General features: G+C 40.5%; 1 protein-coding gene across 4 annotated transcripts in view; it reads right to left on the bottom strand.

Moving 5' to 3' along the window:
- dapk1 (death-associated protein kinase 1) overlaps positions 1 to 22,292 on the bottom strand; it is a 225,658-nt gene extending 203,366 nt beyond the window's left edge. For 2 of the 4 annotated variants that reach the window (XM_041186192.1, XM_041186196.1), the window contains exons 1-2: positions 21,587 to 21,802; positions 20,844 to 21,017 (exon numbers count right to left, since the gene is read on the bottom strand). In XM_041186192.1, coding sequence (XP_041042126.1) covers positions 20,844 to 20,905 — 62 coding nt within the window. In that variant the 5' untranslated portion in view covers positions 20,906 to 21,017; positions 21,587 to 21,802. Of the gene's footprint in view, positions 1 to 20,843; positions 21,018 to 21,586; positions 21,803 to 22,077; positions 22,095 to 22,164 lie in introns of those variants that run through there. The other 2 variants (XM_041186193.1, XM_041186194.1) reach the window with 2 other exon arrangements.
- Positions 22,293 to 24,143: the final 1,851 nt, after the last annotated feature.

The raw sequence follows: 24,143 nt of genomic DNA, 5'->3' as shown, positions 1-24,143 counted from the left end.
CCTTGGCTTGCTGCATTGTTCCAGTGAAGCCCAACGCAAACTGGAGGAACAACACCTCATCTTCCGACTAGGCACTTTACAGCCTTCCGGACTGAATATTGAATTCAACAACTTTAGGTCGTGAGCTCCCTCCCCCATCCCCACCCCCTTTCTGTTTCCCCCTTCCTTTTTTTTCCAATAAATTATAAAGTTTTTCTTTTTCCACCTATTTCCATTATTTTAAAATATTTTTAAAATCTTTTATGCTCTCCCCACCCCCACTAGAGCTATACCTTGAGTGCCCTACTATCCATTCTTAATTAGCACATTCGTTTAGATAATATCACCAACTTTAACACCTATGTGTTCTTTTGTTCTACTGTTGTTGACATCTTTTGATGATCTGCTTCTATCACTGCTTGTTTGTCCCTACAACCACAACCCCCCCTCCACTTCTCTCTCTCCGCGCCCCCCCCCCCGCCCCCACACACACCTTAAACCAGCTTATCTTTCAACTCTTTCTTGGACTCGAACTCAAGTTCTGTCGAAGGGTCATGAGGACTCGAAACGTCAACTCTTTTCTTCTCCGCCGATGCTGCCAGACCTGCTGAGTTTTTCCAGGTAATTCTGTTTTTGTTTTGGATTTCCAGCATCCGCAGTTTTTTTGTTTTTATGTCATTAATGGGACCCTTGCTTTTCCTGATATATATGAATGATCTAGATCTTGGTGTGCAGGGGACAATTTCAAAAAGTTTGGGGAATGATACAAAGCTTTAGTGTTGTGAACTGCGAGGAGGACGGTGTGTGACTTAAAGAAGACATAGGCAAGTTGGTGGAGTGGGCAGATTGGTGGCAGATGAAGTTCAATGTGGAGGAGTGTGAGGTGATGCATTTTGGTAGGAAGAACATGGACAGACTATATAAAACAAGGGATGAAATTCTGAAGGGGGTGGAGGAGCAGAAAGACCTGGGTATATATGTGCATAAATCATTGAAAGTGGCAGGACAGGTGGAGAGAGCAGTTTATAAAGCATATAGTATCCTGGGCTTTATTAATAGGGACATAGAGTACAAGAGCAGGGAGTCGATGCTGAATTTCTATAAGACACTCGTTAGACCTCAGCTGCAGTAGTGTGTACAGTTCTGAGTGCCACATTATGGGAAGGATCGCATTGGAGAGAATGTAAAGAGGTTTACAAGAATGGTTCCAGGGATGAAAAACTTCAGCTACGAGGATAGATTCGGGAGGTTGGGACTGTGGTCCAAAGGTATTTTTTGAGCTCCAGTACTGAATTTTTTAATTAAAAAAATAGTACTCAAAAGCCAAGGGAATCTGAAAGAAGCTATTGTATACCTTTGGCTGATCAGGTATAGGAACATAGTAAATAGGAGCAGGAGAACACAATTCAGCCCCTCGAGACCATTCAAATAGAGAATAGCTGATCTTCTACCTCAACGCCATTTTCCTGCACTCTCTGTGTCTTGAACATACTCAAATGACTCAACCACCACAGCTCTCTAGGGTAGACATTTTCATAGATTCACCACTGAGGGAAGAAATTCCTCCTCATCTCAGTCCTGAATGTAAACTATTCTGAGACTATGTCCCCTGGTTCTGGACACTCCCCTCCCCAATGAGGGGAAACATCCTTCCTGCATTTACCCTCTCGAGCCTTATAAGAATTTTATGTTTCAATGAGATCACCACTCATTCTTCTAACTCAGGAACTAAAATCAAAGTGCCACAGATGATGATGAAACAGAGAATTAAAAGCAGAAAATGCTGGAAACAATGAGTAGGCCAGGCTGCATCTGTGCAAAGGAAGAGGTAACATTTAGGTTAATAACTTTTTGTCAGAAGTGGAAGATGCTGGTGATGGAGGGGGCGGGGCAGCGTAAGGTCTGTGATAGGATGGAGGGCAGGAGTGATTAAATTACTAAAAGGAATGGTGATCCAAAAGGAGGCGATAGTGGAGCAAACGTATAATCATTAGGCGGGTTCAATTGAGGTGTAAATGGTTACAGAATGTCTGAGAGAAAATGAGAGTGTAATTATAAACTCCATGTTAAAATCGGGAAGGCTGTGAAGTCACCAATAGAAATATGTGATGCTGCTCCTCGAGCTTATGTTGAGCTTTGTAGGGGTAGGGAAAGCAGGGATGGCGGGGAGTGGGGGGGTATCCTGTTTTGCAGAGAGCAATAATTGGTGCTATTGGGTCAAGTTCAATGCTGCCATAAGCCATGTCCAAATTAACTCAAATTAAGAACATGAGGTTGAAGGAAGTGGTCAATGCAAAAAAATGAGTTAAATGAAAAGTTTGATGACAAACAAAAATAATCAAGTATAGAACAGAAGGCCATCTGTTCTATTGGTAATAAAGTATCACTTCCACAAATCTAATTTCATATAGGCAGTTTATATAAAAAACAAGATGACGTTAAAGCCTGTTCTTAAAATGCAAGCGCTTCAAAAAAAAAATATGCTTCACAAAAGAATTTTGTTTGAAAAGGAGCTGCATTCTCTTTCATGATGTTGTCACCTAGGGTATGGCAGTGAATTTACGTACAATTTACACCCCCATATCACAGGCTGGCATCTTTTTCCACAAAATCTGTACTGCTTAAATACAAATACATCACAGAATGGAAATCATTACAGCAAATGAGGGAAAAACAATAGACTGACCATTTACAGAATGGGCTGGTGGAAATTGAGAGAAACAAGCACCCGGTGTCCTCCTCAATGACAAAACACATGGTAGATATCCACACAAACTACAAAGACCATTTGTTCCCAAGACAGTGTATCAACAATCCTTCTTCTCAAGGATAATCCCACAATGGAACAAGCTGCCAAAGGAAATAGTCACAGCTCGATCATTTGAAATCCTCAAGACCCATCTTTAGACTATTTTCATTATCAGGGCCAGTATCTCAGCAGGTCAAGCCTGGTTTAGTGAGCGCTACCCAAATAAATGTTGGTGGAGTACAGATATTAGTCTGTGATGCTGACACGACTAAAACAGAACTGTTATTTCCTTTTGCCAAAACGATCTTTCAGTGAGCATACTGATCAGGAAAGTTGGTGATTGAGAAGGAACAGGACAAGCGGAGTTGCTGCTCATTAGGTGGCAGTGATGAGTTTCTCAATTGGCACTCTGGAGAATACCAAAGCACAGATGATAACCGTGGGCTTACCCAAAAGTAATTGAAGCCTGGGATGGTAGCTGAGGAGTAGGAAGGCAGAGGAATAATGAAGGGTATGGATAAGGTTTAGGGAGGCAAACCTAAGTGTTGCAAGAATGACACAAATATTTAAACAGAGTGGGTCCAGTTCAGTTTCTGATCAATGGTAACCCCCAGGATGTTGATAATGGGGGATTCAGATATGGTAATGCCATTGTATGTCAAGGGAGATGGTTAGGGTCTCTCTTGTTGGAGATGGTCATTGCCTGGCACTTAAGTAGCAATTAACGTTCACATCAGCCCAAGCCTGAATACCGTCCAGGTCTTGCTGCGTATAGACACAGACTACTTCAGTATCTGAGGAGTTGTGAATAGTGCTGAACATTGTGCAACCATCAGCGGTGCAACCATCAGCGATTGCACTGTTCAGTTCCATGTGCAACTCCTCCGAAAATTAAGCGGTGCCCGCATTCAGCCAGATCTGGACACCATTGATAAATGACGTGTGCCACACAAGTGCCAAGCAATGACCATCCCTAACAAGAGGATCTAACCACAGTCCTTTGGCAGTCAACCATCCAACCAGCAACATCCTGGGATTACCACTGGCCAGAAGCTTATCTGGACTAGCCATATAAATACTGCAGCTACAAGAGGAGGAGGAGCTGGGAATTCTGCAGCAACTAATTCACCTCCCGACTCCCCAAAATCTGTCCGCAGTCTATAAGTCTCAAGTCAAGAGCATGATGGAATACCCTCACTTGCCTGGATGAATGCTGCTCCAATAACATTCTTTGCAATAGTATTGAAGGTGTGCTCCAGAACTAGCTGTCCCCATAACTGAATAAGTTTTACATTGTCACTAGATTAATGAACCAAATGGATTTCTTTTGTACTGAAAGGTTCCACACATCAGAAAGACCACAGCAGTTTATGAAATAAACTTTCTACTTTAACTACACATTTGACAATGGGATGGGTGAGAGTTGGTGAAAAAAAGTTAATTCCGCCTGGTCAAGATTTTTCACTCCTTAACCCATTGACCCTGCTAGGGTGTAATCTGTATGTGTTGGCAGCCCACTTCACCCAAATGGCTGTTCTTCATGCATGACACTAGACAGCAAGTCTTGGCAGGGTAGCATCTCTCAGCCACACCCAGTCCTATCTTCAGTCAATGTCTACACGTGGATACTTTCAGTAAAAGCCATGGGTGGAGCCCTGGCCAATTCTCCTCCCCATACCAACAAAATACAGGACACAAAGGCTACTTACAGTATTCATAGCTCTTTCCCAGCTGAGATTAGCCCGCAATATTGAACACTGTTTGAACTGGGATCATCCTGATCTGCACATAGTCCAGTTGCCTTAAGGTAATCAGCAGAGCTACTGACTATAATAATTGTTGAAAGGGCCATTACTTTGGAAGTGTGCTTTGTAAACCTTTAATGACTACTAATTCTAGCATTGCTATTAGTCAAAATTTACAGCACAGAAGGCGACTATTTGGTACAATGTGCCTATGCCAGTTCTAAGGTGTGCTCAGTCTCACATTGCTTCGTTTTATCTGCAACCTTGTAGTTCCTCATAATCAAGTACCTCTCCAACTCCCTTTTAAAATTCATGGAATCAGCTTCTACCACCTTTACAAGGCAGAGTGTTCCAGATTCTGACAACTCAGTATTTATAGCACATAAACAGACCAGTCTATGTAATAATATGTAATTTTTCCTCATCTCCCTCATTGATTTAAAATCACTGGGGAAAAAAAAAATCTATACCTCTGGTTTTTGACCCACTCGCCAAGGGGGGGTGGGGGGGGGGAGTTTTCTCCATCTGCTTCAATCAAAACTTATCTTGAAGCCCTCAGCCTTCTCTGTTCCAAGGAGAACTGTCCTAACTTTTTCAGCCTCTCCTCACCCCTGGTAACTTCCTGGTAAATCCCCTCTGTACATCAAGGCCTTCACATCTTTCCTGAAGTGTGGTGCCTAAAGTTGCACGCAATACTCCACCTGAGAACTGACTAGGGATTTATAAAGTTCTACCATAATCTCTTTGTTTTTTGCATAATTTATTCAAATGATTTAAGCTTTTCTAAAGCTGAGAATGCTGTGAAACACAAAAGGAAATGGGTGAGGAAGCCTCACCTACTTTTAATCGTACAGCAAGATCATAAAAGCAAAGAAGACTGACCACAATTACACACCAAGATGGGATCAACGTCACAATTTAAAGCCAAGCCTAATGTACTCTCAAACTATTCAGTCCATTCACATTTCCTCAAATAATAAAGTAGCTTGTTTCTACATGCAGCAAAACATGAACAATATCCAGGCTGGAACTAATAAGTGACAAATGACATGCACACTGCCCAAGTACTAGGTAGCGGTCACTTCCAACAAGAGAGAGGGTCCAACCTCCTCACAATATTCAATGGCATCACCATCACTGAACCCTCCAGCAATAATAGCCAGAAAATTAACTGGAGCAGCTAGATAAATGCAGTGACTACAACAGTAGGTCAGAGGATGTGCATTTTGCAGCTGGAGATGCACCACCTGACTCCCCTAAGCCTTTCCACCATCCAAAAGACACAAGTCAAGGAATACTCTCCGTCCAACAACATTAAAGAAGCTCGACACCATCCAGGAGAAAGCAGTGCGCTTTGATCAATAGCCTATACACCACCTTAATCATCCACTCTTGCCACCACCAGCAAACCGTGATTTAAGTGTGTACTGCAACAACTCACCAGTATCTTTGACAGCACCTTCACTACCTAGAAGGACAAGCGGAGCAGGTACAAAGATGCATCATTAATTTCAGGTTTCCCTACAAATTACACATGATCCAGATCTGGGCATATATTGGCATTCCTTCATTATTGCTTGGCCAAAATCCTGGAACTCCCTACATTGTGGGTGCACCTCCACCAGGTGGGCTGTTCTAGGTAGTAGCTCATCATCACATTCTCAAGATCACTTACAGATGGGCAATAAATGCTGGCTTTGTACTGATGCCCACATAATATGAATAATTATTTTTAAAATATACAAAATCCGTATTAACTTCCACAAAAAGGGTCACAGTGCAAGGAATTTGCAAATCTGAAACTATTTTCTCTCCTCACATGACAACATGGTTAATTCTTCACTTTTATTGCTCAGGCCTTTATAACAAAAACATCTGAAATGAGGAATCTGTATTCCTCATCCCTGATGTCTATTTGAATTTCTACAGAACAAAGGTTTATCAAAACAAAATGGAAGTTAAATTTAACAAATTCTTCTAGCATCAATTCAAAGAAAGATTCATGTTTGTAAAGTTCCAAGGAGAGAGATGCAACATTACTACTGAGAAAGTTCCAGAACTTTAAAAATACATTACAACTGTTATGGAAAGCTAATAACCAGTTTCTAACCCAGTGTTATCTATAATTCAATTTTGAAACAGAAATATTTCAATAACTCTCAATATCTTAATTCTATTAACCAGTCCAGTGCTGTTTATTCAACATGGGTAACCTATTATTCCCACATAACTCAGCCACCTTAGTCAATAAAACTTGCATCTCTCGCAGGCTAAACAAGCATTAATTTTATACTTTTCATGTAGAAATGGCAAAATACCTAGAAAATAAAATATTAATTGAAGAGTTTCATTTAATTTTCTTCCTCTTCCATTGAGGGCCATCAATTTTCAATAGATTGTGGTAACATAGATACTAGTCACTCTTAAGAATCCCACCCAAATGATCACTCTTCATGGGTCAGATTCAACAGCAAGCGCTAACAGGCTATTTGACCAGATTGTCAATATTCACATGAAGGACCGAGCAAGTCAATTCAGGTGCAATATGCGCCACAAAGTTAATGTTTCAGGTTCTTAACCTTTCATCCGAAGATAGGCCAAAAGTCACCGACTTGAAACATGAATTCTCTCTCTCTCTCCACAGATGCTGCCTGATCTGCTGAGTATTTCCAGCATTTGCTATTTTTAATTGGTTTCTAGCATCTGCAGTATTTTGCTTGTTACTTGTATTAGTTTATTAGTTTCAATATTCATTCAGAACAAATACAAAATCAGGCAAAATCCACATATCATTAGGATTACAGTTGAAATAAAGCTATTCCCTTTACCAATAACAAGTAATTTCATTGAATTGTTCTTGCTAAAAAAGGACCATTTTAAAATTGGATTAAGTTATAATCACATATGTATTGTGTTTCTAATTTCTATAAATTCAAATAGTTGAAAACTATTGCTCCCTTACCCTCATCGCCACTCTTAGAAAACAACTAAGCATGAAAGGAAACCTCACCCACTTTTAATCTTCAAAGATCAAAGAAAGTACAGAGGTGCTAGGTAACACCATTATCCGAAGGAAGGATAAACATAGTTTAAATCTAACAACCTAATATACTCACCAACATAATGTACTGAATTACAATCTACAAAACTCTTTATGAACTTCTAAAATAGTTGCATAATGCATGGGGATTTATACATCCTAGATTTTGCTTTCAAAATAACAGTTAGGCTAATGCGTTCACTGTTATTTATGCGGAAATGCTATAGCAGTGTACTTCATTGCAAGATCCACGAGCCACTGGCAGCTCCCATCCTCACTAAGTGTGGCTCCCCGACTCTCCCTTTCCAGGGTGAGTCAGGGAGTGGGAGGCTCTGTGAGAGGGTGGGTCAGAGGAAGAGGCCACAACTCCAAGGTTGGGGAGGGGGGAAAGAGACCACAATAGTGAGGGTATGGAAGGAGGAGGATCTGCAGCAACCATGAGGATCAGGAGGTTCAGGATGCAGGATTGATGGCAGGCAGGAGATAAATCAAGTGGAAAGTTTAATTTTATTTTTAAACAAGTTTAAAAATATAGAAGTTATTTCATCTACCAATATAGGAATTGAGCAATGTAAAATATTGTAATTTAAGTCAGTTTTATATTATTCAGCTTTTAAAAAGAGTTTACTTGCATTGGTGCATTTTTAATTCCTTCTCTTTTCCTGGTTATTAATTTATAAATGCTGTATTTTTTAATTATTTATGTGTATTTATTTAAGTATAATATGTGATTTTGTTTTAGTTACATGTAGCACTCTGCAACATTACATCATGGAGGAGTAGTAAACAATGATAATTCTGTGAAGTAGTCGATGTGGCTCTCATGTTGCAGGCTTTTTGCTGAAGTGGCCCTTGTTTGAAAAGTAGCGAAGATCATTGTGCTACAGCAATTTTAGGCAAAGGGCAGATACACAGTTAAACTCAAAAATACAAAGGTCATTTTTGAGTTTGAGCTACTTCATTCTTAGCTTCATTCTCTGACCCAGCATTGAAATCCTGTAGGTAGATGTCAACTAAACTTTCCACAGAAAGTTAAATATTGTCCATTCCAGTCTAAGTAACGTTCTAATGATGATAGAAAAGTAAAACATTTTTTAAACTTGCCTTTGTTGTCCTTCTCAAACCAAATTTTCACTCTATTTCTTTTTACATACCTGATTGGCAATGAATTCACCCAATTTAATTCAAACCTCCATTTCAGTACTTGCGCTGTTAATTTCACAAATCTTCAATCTGATTAAGGAGATACAGTTATTTGCCCTATTCATTCAGGCCCCCAGATGCTTGGTTTCTTTCATCGTGGCATTATTAGTTCACACTTTGAGTTTCCAAATATTTTTGAGTGGCAATTCTCAACAGCAGATACAGACAGATGCACTGATATAATGGCTCCATTATTACCAACCTAGCTTTACTGGTTTGCATGGAATGTGGTCTTCTATTTCTTTTTGATTCTCTTCCAATGCCCAGAGGCAGACGAAGCACATGCTTACATCTGTTTCCATAGCTAGTTTTTCCTGGAACAGGTCACTAGTATGTCACCAGAGGCTTTAGCTTGAGGGATGCCATTCCACATCAAAGGACGGCTGACCAGGAGACTCTCCTGCTTTTACTGCCTGCCATAGGAAGGATTTACACGTTGATAATTAACATGTTTAGCCACATTATGAGTGCACCTTCTGCAGCCATCAAATCCTGGAGTGAGACTCGAAGCTGGAGCTTCTAGCTCAAGAGGCAGGAATGCTACCCACTGCCTACAAGGCCCGAATTTGGTCTACACATGCAAAAAAAAGTTCTAATAAGGCAATTTTACACTTTTGTCCTTATCAGTTGAATCTATGGATAAGGTTTTGGATGACTATGATATAAGCTATAATGGAGATCAGTAGGAAGCTGAAACACTGTCATGAAAATTTATACTTCCCATATGATAGGTGCTGTTAAGAACTCTGAAAATATTTCAGCATAAACAGTAAAGTAGCCACGTGTTAATCATTATAGAAGGAACCTCAAATTTGTGGGTTCTGAGTCTTTCATGGCTAATACAATCCATTTACTACTTCTTGCACTTTCCCAGTCCAAGGCCCCAAACACACTTTACAGATGAAACAATAATTTACTCATATTTCTTTCAACTTTGCACACTGCATTCATTACTCCATATGGTATCCTCTCCATTGGGGAGGCCAAACACAAATAGGCAAAGTGATTGCCCAAACACCTCCAATCCACAAACTTAACCCTGAGCTTCTGGTCACCTACCACTTGAATTCTCTATCCCACACTCACTCTAACCTCTCTGACTTGGGCTTCCTACACTGTTTCAAACAGATGCTCAACACAAGTTCAAGGTACAGTGCGTCATCTTTCTATTAGTCACTTTACAGTCTTTGACAATCAGGTTTTTATCAAAACCACTACTCCCACCATCTCAGACAGCAGGCTATGGCAATAGCCGTTGGTTGCATCAGAGCCACTGGGAGCAGAGAGCTGTGGACCAGTGCTTTGTGAGTTGGGGGGGGGGGGCCAGTGGTGAAAGGGTGGTCCACTCCATGAGGTCTACTCACTTTTCTCAGCTACATTCCTGGAAAATGGAAGTCTTCCACGCCTCCACCACCACGACCAAAATCTGATTTTTTTTTGATTAACACATAGCCTCAGTCACTTCAGATTTGATCAGCACCAGTAAGTTTAGGTAGAAGCAGAATTTGCTTAGCGTAGAAGACAGGATCTCTCTCAAATCTGATCACGTATTCTACCATGGCAAGAACCATTTGGAGCAGTGAACAAATTTTGTCAGATGGCAAGAAATATCTTTCTTCAGAAGTGAAGAGGCTGTTAAATGAACCTTGATACACTAAACAACACTGCCTTACAAGATGCACAGGCTGCTATGAGTGAGTTGGATGGAATGGTGGAAGAGCTATTGAAATAAAGGGTTTGTAACCTAGAGTGAGTGTAGGGGGTAACATATTAGCATGGATAGAAGATTGGCTGGCCAGCAGAAAACAGTATGCATATGAGTCTTTTTCTGATTGGCAAGACATGACGAGTGAGTCCCGCATGGGCCTGTGCTGGGACCTCAACATTTTTTACAATTTGTATCAATGACTTAGATGAAGGGAGTGAAGGCATGGTAGCTAAATTTGCAGATGATACAAAGGAAGGTAGAAAAGTATGTTGTGAAGAGCACATAAGGATGTTGCAGACGGATATAGATAGGTTGAGTGAATGGGCAAAAATCTGGCAGATGGAGTTTAACATAGGAAAATACAGGAAGAATAAAGCAGAGTATTACTTAAACGGAGAATGGCTGCAGAATTCCGAGATGCAGAGGGATCTAGGTGTTCTAATGCATGAGTCACAAAAAGTTAATATGCAGATACAGCAAGTAATTAAGATGGCTATTGGAATGCTATCCTTTATTACAAGAGGAATTGAACATAAAAAGATGTTATGTTTCAGTTATACAGGTCATTGGTGAGACCACATCTCAAAAATTGTGTGCTGTTCTGGTCTCCTTATTTAAAGGATGTAAATGTGTCGAAGGTGGTTCAGAGGAGGTTTACTAGGTCGATGCCTGGAATCAGCGTGGTATCTTATGAGGAAAGTTTGGACAGGGTGGGTTTGTTTAGAAGGGTGAGGGGTGACTTGATGTATATAAGATCCTGAACGGTATTGACAAGGTGGGTACGGAAATTATGTTTCATCTTGTGGGCGTGTCCAAAACTAGGGGGGCACTGTTTTAAAATTTAGGAAAGAGATGAGGAGAAATTTTTCTCTCAGGGGGTTGTGCGACTCCGAAGGTGGTGGAGGCAGGGTCATTGAATATTTTTAAGGTAGAGGTAGATAGATTCTTGTTAGGTAAGAGAATCTAAGGTTCTCGGAAGTAGATGGGAATGTGGAATTCAAAACACAAACAGTTCAACCATGATCTTATTGAATGGTGAAGCAGGCTCAAGGGGCTGAATGGCCTATTTCTGCTCCAATTTCGTATGTTCATATACGTCTCCTCCTCCCCAGCCTCAGGCCTGACTAACTCCCAGAACCCAAAATCAAATGAAGTGCTCCAAATGCTTAACCTTCACTACTTCCAGTAGTTATGTCAAAAAACCTGGATTCTTTTGCATTCCACTCACAGGCATCATGCACTTAAACGTACAGTGCCCACTGTTCATAGTGGTGTTGGTGCTAATATGATTTATCTGTTATATGCTGTGACACTAAAACCAAAAAGGTGACCAACACATTATTTGCTTTTTTGAAAAAAACATTTTCAGCAACTGCTTCCTTGATTTATTGACAGTTACATCCACAATTTCATCACCACGGTAATTACCTGTTAACAAGGTGCAAACAGCTGACTGAAGCTTCTTGAACACCAGACCTTAGTCAAAATCAACACACCATTTTGGATTAATTAGTACAGTACAAGTACAAACATCTGATGGAACCTTCAAGCAGTTTTAATTTTCACCGGTATCAGCAGAGCCTTAAAAATGAGCAGGTACTTAGAGGTGCCAAAAATAGTAGGTGTACTGAATAACATTACAAGAGGCACCTTTTAAATTGAATTCTATTCTACTGGCAAATGGTTAGTGCCATCTGTCCAATGTGGGTGGAGCCCATGCTAAACGTGGAAGGTTTAACTGGTCGGGACTACACTTGGCTTCATAAATGTATAGGTACTTTGAGAAACTAATTAGAAATAAAACAAAACTAAAAGCAAAAGATTTAAAAGTTTCAGACATTTAGAAGCCCAATGTGGTCTACATCTTTCCTATAACTGAAAGTCGAATAATAAACCAATGTGTAATGCAGAACAAAATATATTACAGAGGAAGTGGTGGACAAAGATTAGAAGGAAGTGAAATACTCCTTAAAACTTTCGTCTTCGACAAAGCTTTTGGCATTTGACTTAATATCTCCTTTTGTGGCTTGGAGTCCTATTTTGTTTTATAATGTTCCTATGAAGCACCTTGGGGACGTTATCATGTTAAAGGCACTATATTAATTAAGCTGTTGCTTTCGTAATATAGATTGTTTAACCTTGTTTTATTGATGAATTGTCCGTTTCATGATAGTACTCTGCCTCAGAGTCAAAATTTTGAAAGGTCAAGTCCGACTCCAGGAATTCAACATTTAATCTAGGCTGATATTTCAACGTCTGAGGTGCTGTCTTTCAAATAAGACATTAAACCGAGGCCCTATTTGTATGTATAGATATAAATAAAATATTGCAAGGCAACGTTTAAGGTTTTCAAGTTATTCCTCCATCACCGCAACAACAGTTTAACTGGTCATTTACCATTATTGTTTGTGGGATCTTGCTACCTTTTTCCTTCCTGTGTATCTAATCTTCATGTGAGTGATTGCGTGTGTGTGCACGTGTACGTGAGAGAGAGAGGGGGGCGGAGAGAGAGAGAGAAGTGAGCAAGAGCAAGACTTCACGTTTTAAACCTCCAGGGCAAATGTGGGATAATATTTAAAAACTCACAAAAAGCTTGCTGCTGAAAATATTTAAATTGGGGCGATAGCTGAGGGTAAGAAAATACACACAACTCACATACAAATCAGACTGATCATAGACAGTAAGAAAACACAGAACTTTGCTCATGACAGCAGTATAAATGTAAAATCTTTTATTTTTGTCAGTTTTGACTTCAAATTGCAGGAATTAAAAATTAGAGCAGTGAAGGCAGAGAGCTAGCACACACACGACAATGAATGCCTTCCTTCTGTGCTGTAACCATTCTATGATATTCAACACGAAATATCCTTTTATTTTCAGGATTGCAAGGGAACTTAAGTATGGAGTGCCAAGCTAAATAATTAAGATTTAGCAAAAATAACTCAAAGGTGTTGTGTTTCTGAATTTAAAGCACTTAGGAAACAGTCTACTGGCAGAATTTCTCCAGCCCTACAGCTTAATACTCTCCTGAAGGCACTAATCATTGCAGAGTATGGTTTCAGAGGTGCTAGCAGCCTTCCATTACTTTGTCCAGTGAACATTTTTTCAGAAGCAAGTTTAGACAGGATAAGTCATTCAATCCCAGGATGTACCACCATCAAGTGCAATTTGAACTCCAGCTCATTCATAACAGATTTACAACTTTAAGCAGGAAACAGTGGATTTTTCCTCTCTCTAGCTCTGGAATGTTAACACCAACCAGAGCATCGGACTGGACATCAGTTAACAGACATGAAAATATGAATTAGGAGCAGGAATAGGCCATTCAGCCTCTCGAACTTGCTCCACCATTTAATAGGATCATCTCCGCTCTCCTTCCAACCTCCTATACCCTTTGACTCACTTGTCAATCAAGAACCTATCTAATTCAGGCTTGAAAATATTCAACGACCCTGCCTCCACTGCTCTCTGGGTTCTGTACTACACCATTATGGGAGTCCCATCTGTTTGATCCAACTGTTGGAGCATCTTAAATGAAATGACCAGCAGATCACAGGTTTATTTTTTTAATGGAAGCACTGGAGATAATTTTCATAATGCACACTGTAATCCACTGTACAAGCATGAATATTTATATATACCGTAACTTCAATTACCTGAAGTATTCATTAACCAAAAAAAAATATTGGAGTCAAAATTTAGTTTTGTTTAACCCAGTTAACTTTGTCTTATCCAGAATCTGGGTTCTTGTTCTAGCAAAATAATTATCTGGATGACTAACTGAGCTGGCAAAACCTCCATTCAATCAAGCTACCAACTTTAAATGAGTAATAACTAGGTTACAAATTGGTGACCCTCCAGTCTGAATCAGTGCTCATCTGCTAACAATGCATCCTACTCCATATGTCCCTTAGCCAGATTAATTATACAATTACTACAGAATACTATGGTAATTAGGGTGTTTGAAACTCTCATTGAAAAGCAGATACTTAGACCAACAATTTGCTAAAACATCCACAAGGATCACTACAATTCTTTTTAAAAGAATGTTATAGTGAGATCTTCTGAAGGCTCAGTGAAGAAACTCAGTTTTAATCCCTGTTCTGTCCTCATTCATGTGCTCTCCTTGCAGTGGGCAACAGAATTTGCCTGAGCATAACCTAGGTCATAGATGAGAGGGGAATAGGAAAGGGAGTGGGTAGGAGAAAAGTAGATAGGGCTACCAGAATGCACTCAGTTTTCTCCTCCCACCGCCTTCCAGCAAAAATAGTCACTAACTCTGTCACGGCTGGAAAAGGTGAAAATAGGCAAATGAAATAATATCTGAAAAGCTATCTGGCAGGTGTAAAAACAGGCACTTGAAATAGTTATGGAATACAATGCTAGCAACAATAGCTTTGTCATCCAAAAACATATGTTTGACTAATTTCAAGGTTCAAAAATTCTTGAGACGTCACTGGAATGTAAATGGGTGGCCATTACCTGGAACACATATGGGAGGACCAGCAATTAATATTTCATTCATCTTTGCACTTAATAGCATTTTTGGTTTAACAATTTCTCTCTTTTGGTAAAATGGTGGGGTGGGAAGAGAATTACCAAAAAGGTATGAATTTTACAGAACTGTAGTTAATTATTTTCTAGAATTCAAGACCTAGCTATATTAAAGATTTCTTTAATTCAAGATCACAACCAAAAGATAGAAATTCACAATGAATTTCACAAAGTAGCTTTGGCTCATATTACAGTTTCCTACTTTTCAGTTGTTTGGCCAACGCAGAACATTACTTTCTGTATTCCTGAGTTTTGAATTTTGAAGTCTATGAAAAAAATTCCTGGGTATAAAAAACATGTTACTCTGACAGAAATCACCCAATTAAGCAGTGGAAATTATGAAGAAACAAAATGATCTGGCATTTATAAAGAGCCACAGTGTGTCACAATCAATGAATTGCTTTTGAACTGTAAGCAATGTTGTAATTAAGGAAAATGCAACAGGCAATTTGCATACAGCAAGGTCCCACAAACACCAATGAGATAAGTGGCCAGATAATCTGTTTGAGTGATGTTGCTTAAGGGTTAAATATTGGCCACTACATCAAGGTAAAATCATCGTTTATATTCTCTTGAGGAGGGTCTTGGTTTAACTGCAGGATAGGCTAAAACCCATAACCATCTTCATGTCAGGACAGCCCCTCAGCAATGGAAAAATAAAGCACAAGTAAGTTCGGGCGAAAGACTGGTATCCAAAGGGAATCAAATCCATTCCAAAAAGGATGTAACGTTACTTTTTCTGCTTAAAAGAATTGCAAAATCCTGTTTAAGGAAATCAGTGAAACTAATCATCAGCATTATGTACTGAAATGTAATTTATGAGCTCAGAATTGAATTAATCCCAGGAAACTTCACATAGGTCAGAGCATAGAGGTCACAATAATACTGCACCATCTGATTTCCCTGATCCGTTAACCCAGACTGAATGAGCTTCAATCTATTCCCATTACTCAAAGATAAAAACAAATTGACATGAACTAGGTTTCCAACCAAATTTTGCTTGTAACATGCTTTTAAATAAGCAGCAACACTTTTTTTTTCACTCATCGCCCAAGTAGAATGTTTCAGGAATTAAACTGAATGTTGAAACTATAGATTGTTAGATAGGTTAGGATAGAGCCAGATGTGCCCATACTAAGCATAATTTCACAGCTCATCCAAAAAAGGTGAAAATAAAATAGCCCAATTGTGAATTTTCCTGGTTCTGTACCTGGACATGTTTAGTTTCCTTCAGTGCATCAAATATAGGAACAATGAGAGCACCTCAAAAACGGTGTGCAACTTCCCACACACAATTTCCCTCTACCGTATCCAGGTGATTCAAGATGGTTAGAAGCAAGTCCAAGAAAATCTAAAAGTGAAACACTGCAGATACAGGAAATCTGAAATAAAAAAGTACTCAAAAAACTTAGCAGGTCTAGCAGCATCTGTGGAGAGAGGGAAACAGAGTCAAGTCCAAAGTGGAGTTGTTTTGGACTCAAAGTGTTAACTTTGTTTCTCTCCCCACAGATGCTGCCAGGCCAGCTGAGTTTCTCCAACAGTTTCTGTTTTTATTCCAGGAAAATCTAATCCCCAGCGCCCACCAAATCTTTAACTAAAGCATTGGTGTTCAGGAGATCAGTGACTATTCACTTTAAAGGACTCATCCACTAAAGGGAATCAGGTGTCTGACCTAAAATCATTCCCCAAGAGGAATGTGCTTCAAGTTCATAAGGTCTACTTTTGCACACTTTTCTTGTGCATCATTTTAGTCTGGACTACTAAAATATAAATCTTTCTTCTCTTCCAATTTACTCCTCATCCCTCCTTTACTCTCCTGAAGACACCATATGTTAGGAAATTGATTCACCAGCAATGGCAACTCTCCTATAACTTTCCAAGTGGATATTTTTCTATGTGGCAGAGAAGAAATAAGACTTGCATTTATATAGCATGCATCATGACCACAGGACATCCCATAGCGCTTCTCAGCCAATTAAATACTTTTGAAGTCCAGTTACTGTTGTGACATAGGACACGCAATTTACGCACACAATTTCTGACAAACAGTAATGTGAACATGACTAGATAATCTATTTTTGTGATGTCGATTGAGGAATAAATACTAGCCAGGATCACAGGAATAACTTCCCTACTCTTCTTCGACATAATGCCATGGTAGCTATAAACATCCACCTGACAATGTCTCATCCAAAAGATGGCACCTCCAACATGGCAGCATTCCCTCTGTACTGCATTGGGGTATCAACCTAGATTTGTACGCTCGAGTCTCTCGTATGTCACTTGAATGCGTAAGCTTCTGATACAGAGGTGAGACTACGATCGACTGTGCCATGGCTTACACGTAAAGCCAGTTTGTCTGACTCCACAAACATGAAGCAGAAACTAATGCGCTGAAATAAAGACGCATTTATTCAGTAATTAGATTATGCATGACTATCACAGAATTTCAATCATATTTATTTGCTTTTATGGGATGGAGAAAATATGGTATTTTGTGTTAAATGGAAAATCAAGTCTACAATCTGGGTCACTGTAACCCAAGTATGGAAGCATTTATTTACACACTCAATAAATTGTTTTTTTTTAAACTAAAAGGATGTTTATTTCTCCTTCTGCTTTTTACTCTGTCCTCATCCTACATCTTTTTTGGCCAAGAGGGAAAGTAGGCAGTTCAAAGGTGCTTTTGATCAGTGATCCACCACTAGGAAGTACCCAGTAACTCTCCCTCCTTACATGGAGAGGCTTTGCCATTACTCTATCCCTCTCGACCAGAACATGGTTGAGGTCAAAAACTCAGTGTGGGTAAACCATAGCAAAATCACATGATGCCAGTGCCCTGTTTTTATAAAGAGCAATACTTTAAATGAAAATTAACCTCCCAGTAAAGTGTGTAACAATTCACTGTAAACCCATAACACAAAATGTCACCTTCAGATTATGTTTACAATAAAAGCTTTAAAGGCATTTTGCCTATAACTCAGCTAAAAGTATTGGGATGAATGGTAATACAATAAACCTGGCTCCATCTTTTTTTTGTTGGACTAGTAATAAAAAATTGCTTGTTGCATGATGCAGAACTGCAAAGCTGAATATGTTGCAAGGGTAGTGTAGGCAGGAGGGGGTGTCATTCTCTTCAGAATGTTCAGGATGATCAATGTATTCCCCTGACAGCTGCCTCCACCAATTTGAACTCTTCCTACTGGTAGCTTATTCTGCCGCACCATGTTTGCCTTATTCCACCAGGGCCTCAGTTCCAGAACTGAAGGGAAAGGTTATGCAGTGCGTAGGAAGCCACCACAATATGTGAAACCTGCTCTGGAGCATACCACAACAACAAAATGAACTCCTGAGGCAAATCAGCTACAGGGGGCCAACTGAAAAGGGAAGTGTGATAATTTTCTCAAGATTAAAATCTGAAATCGGTTTAAAAATGTGACACTTTCCCAGCCACGCATTATTCCTTATATTAATATATTAAATACAAAATGAATTGAGCACAGATTTTGAATGAGTATTTTAACAAGGGTGAACATGAGCCCCACTGCTATCTGTCAGAAGAGCTCAGCATTAAGAAACCAGACAAGTGCCTGGTTCAAATCCAATTTACTACTGCATTTAGTAAAGGCTAGATCGCATTAGTTGAACCAATGGGAGCAACACATAAATACTTTCCAAAAAAAACTTGAAAGCTCTTTGTTTTAAAGGAAAAAAGCTTTGCAGTACAAGACCTGACACTGTTTCAAACAGGGATTCCAATTTGAATTAACTGATGCAGTGCAATAAAATGTAAGCTGTCCAATAGATTAGACATATTACACACATTACTGAACTGACTCCTTGCAGGCTGCTGGGCTTAAGAGAGCCGAAGCCATTGTATTTTGCACAAGATTTCCAAATATAGGCTTCACTTTACAGTTAGAGCGACCTGAGCTATAGATAAAAACTGCAATTGCAGTAATCCTAACCAGTGCAAGATATCTAAATCATAACGAATGCAAAACATCATCTTCATTAGCTGTGAAACAACATGCATTTCATGTGTCCACATAAATCAGTGAACTAAACAAACACAATACTAACATATTGACAAGCTACAGCACACATACTATAACAAAAATTTGTATTTATAAAAGTAATTTTAACTTAGTAAAATGTTCTAAAGTATTTCACAGGAGCGTTACCAAACAAAAGCTGACACCGAGCCACATAGGAAGATATTAGGGCAGATGATCAAAAGCTTGATTTTAGGAAGTATCTCAAAAGAGAGAGAGAGAACAAGAGTTGGAGAGCTTTATGGAGGTAATTTCAGAGCTTAGGGTCTTCACAGCTGGGGACACTAGAGGTAACAGTGTGGGAGCAGGAAAAGAAGCCATTGAATTGATTCTCTAGCTACACTGAATAAATTAGAATGAAACCATGTGAGAGCAGTCCAACCAGCTGGATGACAGTGCAGGCACATTGGAGGAGGATGGTGTGGTCAACCATGTCAAAGGTTGCAGACAGGTCATGAAGGTTGAGGAGGGAAACTTTACCTTCATTAGAATCACATAGGGTGCCATTTGTGGCTTTGATAAGAGCTGTTTCAGTACCGTGGCAGGGGTGGAAACCTGTCAGGAGGGATCCAAACATGGAGTTGTGGAAAGATGAGCATGGATTAGGGAGGCAACAACACATTCAAGAGCTTGAAAGGAAAGGGGGATTGGAGATGGAATGATAGTTTGCAAGGATGGAAGGATTGAAGATTGGCTTTTTCAGGTCAGGAATGATGATGACAGATTTGAAGGATGGAGAGAGTGCCTGAGGAGAGAGAATTATTACCAACATCAGCTAACACAGTAAACAGGAAGGGAAATTGCATGCTCAGCATTTTGGTGGAAATAGGGTCCAGGGATTGGAAAGTGGGTTTTCCAGACAAGATAAGCTTGAAGAGGGCAAGAGGGGAATATAAGTGAAAAACTAGGGAAAAACATGAATTCAGGGTAGGGAAGAGGACAATCTGAGGGGAAGTGAAACAGAGGGGATCAGCAAAGGCAGCTAATCGAACAGTGTCAATCTCAGTAACAAAGAAGTCCATAAGCTCCTCATAGCTGATGTTGGAGGAGGCAGGGGAGAAGGATTTGCCATGGGGCAAAAAAAACATAGGAGTTACATTTGCAATCCAGGCTGATCCTGGAATACACAGTTTAGGTAGGGTGCTACCAAGGTAACCTTCTGCATCAGCCTGCTCTTAAAAACTCACTTTTCTTGTGGGCATTTTTATAACATATTAGCTTTACTACATGTATTATTACATACTATTTCTGTTCAAGTTATATGTTCCTAAATAACCAACATTTGGCCAAACCCCATAAATCTTCCAAATACCTGTACAGAACTCTCAACCCCATAACATGGATAGAAGAAACATTTAACCCAACTATATTCAAAGTTAATTAGGTCCTTCCAAGAGAAACCTACCTACAAATAAATTAGATCAGTATAACTATCATCTCCATTGCATTATCAGGACGATGAAATAAAATTAACTGAATGAGAACTATGATAAAACTGCAAGCCAAACGTAGCACACCTAGTTGGCCATTATCAAACCAAAGCAATTGCCACTATCATAAGTACAACATAATGCATTTTGCAAGCAGATTTATTAAATCTGCATCTGGCTTCTGTTTACACGTGTCAGTTGAAAGGGAATTAAACTAGGCATAATTTCGGCCACACACCTTCACCCCCGGACAAAATGGATCCATTACCTGACAGAAGACACTAAATGGAAACGTTCCTATCCATTGTTCCAACCACACTCGTCTCACACACAAGATTCCTTGATCCGAATATCCGTGCAGTTAAATTCCAAACACTCACCTCCCCAGATCCTCGCCAATTTCGTAGTAATCGTCCACATTTTGCTGCTTGAACACGGTCATGGTAACTGGTTACTGCATCCCGGCACACAATCAGCCCTGTAAAGGTGACCAATTTCAGCATCTATCAGGGCGACCCTCCCTGGTTCCTGTCCACATGAAGTGCATCCCTGCCCTGTGCAAAAAAAGTTAAAATGACTCTCTTACACCAAAACTTGTCTCCCCCCCCACCCCCCCCCCCTCCCCCTCCTTCAAACCCAAATAAAAGAACCATGGGCGTTCCTCAAAATTTAAAAAAAATATGGTTGTTGCGTTACGGTTATGGTTGTTGTTTGAACTGTACTATACACCGGAATAGAGCAATCGGCAGCATTTCTCATGATGCATAGTTAAAGAATTATGTTCGTACCCTCAAAACAATGCAAGAACAACGGGGGGAAAAAAAATCACGTCTATTGTAACCCTGCACAAAGTCAGCGACACCCAATCTTTGCAAGGGACTGGTTGGTGATTCCTCACCAGTACAAACACAGCAACGCCAGCTGGGCTGGAGAGAGTCAGCAGCACAGGATTCTCCCAACAACCACACATCCTTTCAAGACAAATACCAGCGGCAGGGATTGCTCTCCCCTTCACGAGTTATTTCATTCCGTTTTACAACCCTACCTGAATTTAAACCAAATTGCATATTATTTATGCATTTGATTTTTTTTTAAAAAAAAACCTCACGCTCGGTGATCTTACCACACGAGAAACTCCCTGTCAAATGTTAAAAATCTCCTTCCAGTCGCTTTAAGGGGGGGGTTGCAGAGGTTGTGGCTCCGTGCCTCACGAAAGGCACACACACACAGGGTGCCAGGGCCGCGGCCTTGCGCCCAAATCAACCCAGACCGCAACCCCAGCACATTGATGAAGGTGAAACCCGCAATAACAGTACACTTTCCACAGCAGGAGCAAACAGCTCTCTGTACCCGGGGAGTGGGGGTGGGGGTGGGGGTGGGGGTGGGGGTGAAGAAGAAAGGCAACATCCCCCGGCACCACCCCCCCCCCCCCCCAAAAGCCAGAGGGCGGCGTTTAAAAATAAAATATGTAAGTTTGCAGCTGCGCTCACCCCGGAACTGGCGCCGCGACTCCCGAGGAACAGCCCCAGCTCTCCCCGTCACCAAGCACAGCTGCCCTGGTTACCGGAGCGGCCCAGCCAATAACAACAGGCTACTCACTACTGAGACACTCACAGGTCACTCAATATCCAGCTCCCCCTCGCTCAGGATTTACATTTATTCTATATACAGAGCAACACAATGTCTTTGCTTTCTACTCACAGTTCCTTCTGCAAATGAGCAACCCGTGAAAACTGGACAAGGTGTGAGCTCCCTTGCGTGTCAGTGGCGCACTGGAAGTTACAGCAAGAACCTCACTACTTCCCCCTCACCGTGGCGTTTGCACATTTCTTCCTTCGACGTATGCTCTTTCAGGATCGATTCCACCCCCCCCCCCCCCCCTTGAATTCCACCCTTTGCCTCTCTATCAGTCAAGCCCTAAGGGTTTACTTTCCTGCTAGTCTCTTCCTTTACTTTCCTGCTTAGTCTCGTCCAAATATTAAATCCACGAGGAAACAATCCACTCGCAGCACGGGAAAAATCTACAGGATTTTCAAAAGTCAGCTGGGAGGCTGATTCTTCCAACTGAAATCCCCCCACAAAAATAGTAGAAATTACTGTTGGTGATGTTATGTACAAACGCTTGAACCCAAATTCCTCTTTGCGATTTAAAGGGGAATTAACCAGGTTAACATTTCCAGTGTTACACCTTTTGATTTTAATTATGGACACAATACCATGAGGTTCAGAATATTTATGTAAAAGGGCAAAGAAAAATCAAATGTGAAACTACTCAACTGGAGGAGGAATAATTTCAGTAATTTGAAAAGGGATCTGGCCTGATGGGTTGGGATCAAAGTTTAGCAATTAAAGTAGTAAGTGACCACCGGGATGGACATTCAAAGAGGAACTAATTCAGGTACAGACTAGACACATTCCCACAAGTTGATAGGAAGGATATCCAAAGCTGGAGATCCATGCATGGTTAAAGATGTAGAAATTAATCAAAAACAGAAAAAGGTTTATGGTAAAGTAAGGTTCATAATTCAACAGAGAACCAAGCTGAAAACAAAAGAAGTGGAATGAGGAATGTGGAGCAAAGAGGATGCATGAGAATAAATTAGTGAGTAATATAAAAGGGAATCTAAAAGTATTTCATAAACATTGTTTTGAATGTGAGATCTACGAGATGGTTATGTTTTAAAATATCTCCTCTAATTTAAGGTGAAAATGGAATGTGCTGGATAGGGGAGATGGTGATCACAGTAACTCTGCCTCGAGACAGGCCCATGTGATCTGTAACCAAAATCTGTTAAAACTTAAGCGGCAGGTTTCACACCTTGACATAAGCGAGGGGCAACTGTTTTTTTATAAAGGCACAGTGACAGTGGGATACAAAGGATTTATTGCTGTAGGGAGAAGCGCTCCGGGAAAATGGCCTGGGCAGAATGGTGTTGGGAAGCTGGCATACTAGCTGGCAACATAAATTTTTTCACCTGCCTGCCTCCATGCTCACCCCCATTGGTGGCTAAAAATCCTTTCCATCTTCGGAGCTCCAACAGCAGACAGTTATCCACCTAATTAGTATTAATCCTGTTGTGGGTCCTGGAAATGGCCCTGGTGGGGTTGCTACCAGCTTTCCGGCCACGGCCGCTGTGGCCAATAAATTCAGCCCGTTGTGTATCGAAGTGTTGCCTACTCTCATTCTTGAAAGACCTGGCACAAGTTTGAATGTTACGTCCCCTAGATCTAGACTTCTTAATCAATGGAAATAGCTTCTCTCTATTTTCCCAGATGGTAATCTCTGCCTCCATTTTGTTTCCTGTTTCTTTTCTTTTTTCCCTCTCGTGTTTCTTTCTTATTTCCTTTTCTTTGTTTCCATATGGTAGCTTTCAGGACCCTGCCATTCACACTTCTTCTAAACACATTGAGCACAGATTCTTAACACCTGAAGGAGGCGAGCACAGAGACAGGTTGACACGAAAGTTTGTGCGGCCAGCTGGTGTGCCAGTTTCCCACCACCACAACCCCCCCTCAGGTCGCAAGCGACGAGTAGCCAATTGAGTTTGTTAAAGACATGTTATGGAATTTTTTGGTCAGAGGTTTCAGGGGACAGTGTAAGATCCCCCTCTACAATGGTGGCCTGACTACTAAGGGCATTTATTCTTGTTAGAGAGAGGGTGCCTCCATCTTGGGGTGTT

Source organism: Carcharodon carcharias, chromosome 4 (assembly GCF_017639515.1).
Source record: "Carcharodon carcharias isolate sCarCar2 chromosome 4, sCarCar2.pri, whole genome shotgun sequence".
NCBI classification, from domain to species: domain Eukaryota; kingdom Metazoa; phylum Chordata; class Chondrichthyes; order Lamniformes; family Lamnidae; genus Carcharodon; species Carcharodon carcharias.
Note: the sequence above shows the minus strand (reverse complement) of the source record. Positions and strands in the feature narration are given on the sequence as shown.